This window comes from Strongylocentrotus purpuratus, unplaced genomic scaffold, assembly GCF_000002235.5.
Source record: "Strongylocentrotus purpuratus isolate Spur 01 unplaced genomic scaffold, Spur_5.0 spur5_scaffold_14, whole genome shotgun sequence".
NCBI classification, from domain to species: Eukaryota; Metazoa; Echinodermata; class Echinoidea; order Camarodonta; family Strongylocentrotidae; genus Strongylocentrotus; species Strongylocentrotus purpuratus.
The window spans coordinates 33,349,494-33,353,308 of record NW_022145599.1 but is presented as its reverse complement, the minus strand read 5'-3'; the positions used below and the strand labels follow the sequence as shown (position 1 = coordinate 33,353,308).

General features: G+C 41.3%; 1 protein-coding gene across 1 annotated transcript; it reads right to left on the bottom strand.

Moving 5' to 3' along the window:
* Window positions 1–1,902, bottom strand: LOC115923852 (E3 ubiquitin-protein ligase TRIM33-like). The gene is made up of 2 exons (XM_030985239.1): window positions 895–1,902; window positions 1–486 (listed from the first exon to the last, which is right to left on the bottom strand). Exons 1-2 carry the CDS (start codon window positions 1,900–1,902, stop codon window positions 1–3), a joined length of 1,494 nt encoding a protein of 497 aa, XP_030841099.1.
* Between the last annotated feature and the right edge of the window lie 1,913 nt (window positions 1,903–3,815).

Here is a 3,815-nt window from a genome sequence, read left to right as displayed (position 1 = left end):
TTATTCTGCAGCCAAAGGAACTGTTCCATGTGGAATTTTAAGAAAATACACCTTTGTACCACAAGCGAATGCAAGTGTATTACGGGGTAGAGAAACTAGGTAACACCATGAACTATTCAGTGTTAGTTCAAGCTCATCGAACTCAATCACTTTCTTGAGCTTCAAACCTTCAGGACGGTAGAGGGTGATTTGTATTCTACCAGCTGGCTGATTGACACTCGCAATGAACACACTGTCTTCCTCATCTACTGCAGGATAGAGATGTTCCCCCTCTTTGGCTGATATAGGATCACCAGATTTCCCATCTCTGTCATAGACTCGTACTCTGCTTGGAGTATTATGGCAAGAACTTGAAACGATCATACCTGACTTGGTTGCAAGGGCTTGGCATGTTTTTTCTACTGCTGCAATTGAGTGCATTCTCGTGCTTGCAGTAGGATCAAAGATATGAATCCGATCATTCTTGTTCGCCGCTATGATTTCATTCTCAGAGCTAACAGTTAAATATGGGAATGAAGATCCTGTATCATTTAAGATTGTTTAGTCTGTTATATGCGACCAGTCTTTAGCACTGTAGAAACGTATTGTCCCTCTATCTCTTGACACGACAATCGTTGAATTGCTTTGATAGGCGATGTCATGGAGAAATGCACCCTTTCGTGTACATTTTTGCACGCTTCCACTGATTTCCACTTTGTCAGCATCATGCTTACTTCTACCATATCCAACAAGAATCGAATTCTCAGAAAGTCGTGTTATGCCACTCATTGGGCATGGTAGGTCTACCATTTTTCCTATTTCCAATGGAGGAATTGACATACGACCAAGATCAAGTAGCGTATCCCCGGCCGGTATGAATAGTTTCTGAGTAGTAATTGTCATTAAGTCGGTTACAGATGCCTCATCAATAGCTTCCTCCAAGAGACCTTCTAGTTCGTTGGAGATTACTGAGTGCGCCGCCAGCCTGTCTTTCTCTAAATGTCTTAACCTTCCGTTGGCCACGAGGCTCACAGAGCTTGAAATAGCCTCGATCCTATGTCGATGACAAGACTTCAATGCATCACATTCCTGGTCACAATTCTCTCGAAGGAGCTGTGTTTCTGTGATAAGCAACTGCTTATTCTCTTTCAGTTTGTCAAGTTTTCCCATGAATGCCTCTTCTATGTCACCTTCCAGCTTTTGGATAGCCGTGTAGATTTTTTGGCGTTTGGATTCAATGTCCTGGATATGTTTCTCGAACTCGTGTTTTCTATCGCTGCTGCGCTTGACGATATTGTCCACTTTCTGCTGAATCTCCCTCTCAACGTCAGCCTGATTTTTGAAGTTGTGATCACGATGATCAACGATCATGCACTTCAGACAAAGATATACTTTGCAGTCTTTGCAGAAAAGATCCTTGTTTTCATGCTTGTGCACCGAACACTTGTTTCTGACTTGCCCGATATGTGCAGTTCCTTCCACGACGTCTTTTATGGACACAACCTGATGTCCCTTGAAGAACGATGTCATTTGACTATGACCATGGTCACACTTGGCGCACATGTAAGTGCCACACTCGTAGCAGAAGGATACAGCATCTCCCTGGAGCTCACAAGCAGTGCACTTTGGTCGATCCTCCAGAACGGCATTTATCCCACCATTTGAGCCGTGGTACTCGTCTACCAAGCCTCTGACGGTGAAGTTTGCGGGTAGACCAGGGACTCGACTTTCATCCAATTTGGTGACTTTCCTGCAGAGAGGACACACCATGTGATCTAGGTCTCGATGGGCGGCATCATACCTCTCTAAACACTGCTTGCAGAACGTATGTCCACATATCAACATGGAAGCATTATCAAACACGTCCAGGCACAAAGGACACAATATATTTTGAGAAGCAGCGCCTTCTGCCTTTTCCGCCATGACGCAATGTATTTCCACCAACGTACGCGTAGGTCTAATGATTCGGCCAAATCCAAAGCACGCAACCAGTACCAGCCACCTGCAGTCAACAGTGTGAGTTATTGAATGGATCCGCCCATATTAAATGAACGAGGAAAATTGTCCAAACTGCTGAATCAAAGTTTTGATATTTCAAATGTATGTCAAACTGTCCGCCTTGGTGGCATTACCTCTCAAGTTCAATCCATAACATGTGGTGTCCCACAGGGCACCAAGCTTGGCCCAATCCTTTTTCTGATCATGATCAATGATGCTGCAGATTTCACCCCAAATAGATGGAAATATGTTGACGACCTTACCCTAGCAGAATTCAGAAAACATACTCAGCAATCACAATTGCAAGATCAGGTCTCCCAGCTAACCCAATGGTCCAGCACAAATCACATGACGCCTAAACCGTCAAAATGTAAGATCCTTAATATATGCTTCATGCGAAACCCTCCACCTTTCCCTGAAATCAAGATCGGCGATTCTGTTCTTCAGGAAGTCACACACCTGTCACTGTTAGGAGTTACTTTGCAATGTAATATGAAGTGGGATCAACAAATTGATCTCGTCGTTCAAAAAGCTTCGAGACGATTGTTTATGTTGTGTATCTTGAAGAAATACAACGCATCCTGTAGTGATCTAGTTACCATTTACGCATCCCATATCCGTCCCATTCTAGAGTATGCCTCACCTGTCTGGTCTTCTTCAATCACTTGTCAACAGTCTGAGAAAGTTGAGAGAGTTCAGAGACGTGTGACCAAGATCATTCTCGGTTTCACCCCTCTCACCTATGATGAAAGGCTAGAGAGTCTAAATCTGCCCTCCCTTCAAGCAAGAAGAATAGAGCTTGATGCTAAGTTTGCCCACTCGTTACTGACGTCCCGACACAGAGACTTACTTCCACCATCTAAAGATTCCTTGCCCAATTTTCGCCCCCTCCGTAATAATCATGGTTTGGTCATTCCTAGGTGCAGGACTAGCCGATATCAAAATTCTGCTGTTCCTTCTCTTGTTCGTGCAATTAATAAGCCTTGATTCTCTCTCTCTCTCTCTCTCTATCTATCTCTATCTCTATCATCTTTCTCTCTCTCTCTCTTGCCTTTTTCCTCAGAATCTTTTAATTGACACATTCACAATTTGGTGTACGTTATATTTTAATAATGGCATTGTATAACTAATTTTTAAAGTCGATTCCAATTTGTAATTTATATATTTCTGTGTGGTTTTCTTATCAACTCAAACGTAATTATGTTAACTCAGGTTTTAAGGCTTTTATCGTTGCCTATCTTCAAAATATTTCCCCCCCTTTTTTCTTTGATTGTTTGGTTGCTCAACATTATTTTTGTCTGTTTATCTGCTACCATTACCATATACCAGTTTAGTAATTTGATGATCCTGACCCTACTTTCTCTTAGTTTATTTTGGTATTGTATTGATGGAATTGAATTATTTTTGTCATCTTTATTTCGTATTGTACTTGTCATACCTTTCGTTTGGCTCACTATTGTATATTTACTTTATTTATAACCGTATTGTATAATTTGTAAACATGAACAGTTTTGGTCCTTGGACCTTTGAATCATGTATATTTATATGTCTTTTTAAACCGAAATAAATAAATAAATAAATAAATAAAACTTGTGCACAGTTTAATTTCACACTATACGGAACAGGGCATTTGTCTTGACAAATGTTGATGCTTGTGTACTCTCAATGGCAAATCAAACGCAGGCCTACATATGTCCTTGTTTATTTAAAAGAATGCATGTACACCTTCAAAGGTATACACGTATAAATGGCGCAGACGCGTAATGAAAAAAGAGACAATTGTATGCACTGGCGTGGAGTGGAATCGCTATAAAGTACAGTGTGCACCAGAAAAAATA

Bases quoted from the DNA above. Each gene is read 5' to 3' on its own strand.
- LOC115923852 (XM_030985239.1), bottom strand. From the start codon at position 1,902: ATGGCGGAAAAGGCAGAAGGCGCTGCTTCTCAAAATATATTGTGTCCT. The intron at 487-894 runs GTAACCGACTTA...GTTAGCTCTGAG, and splicing joins AAGCTATTGATGAGGCATCT to AATGAAATCATAGCGGCGAA.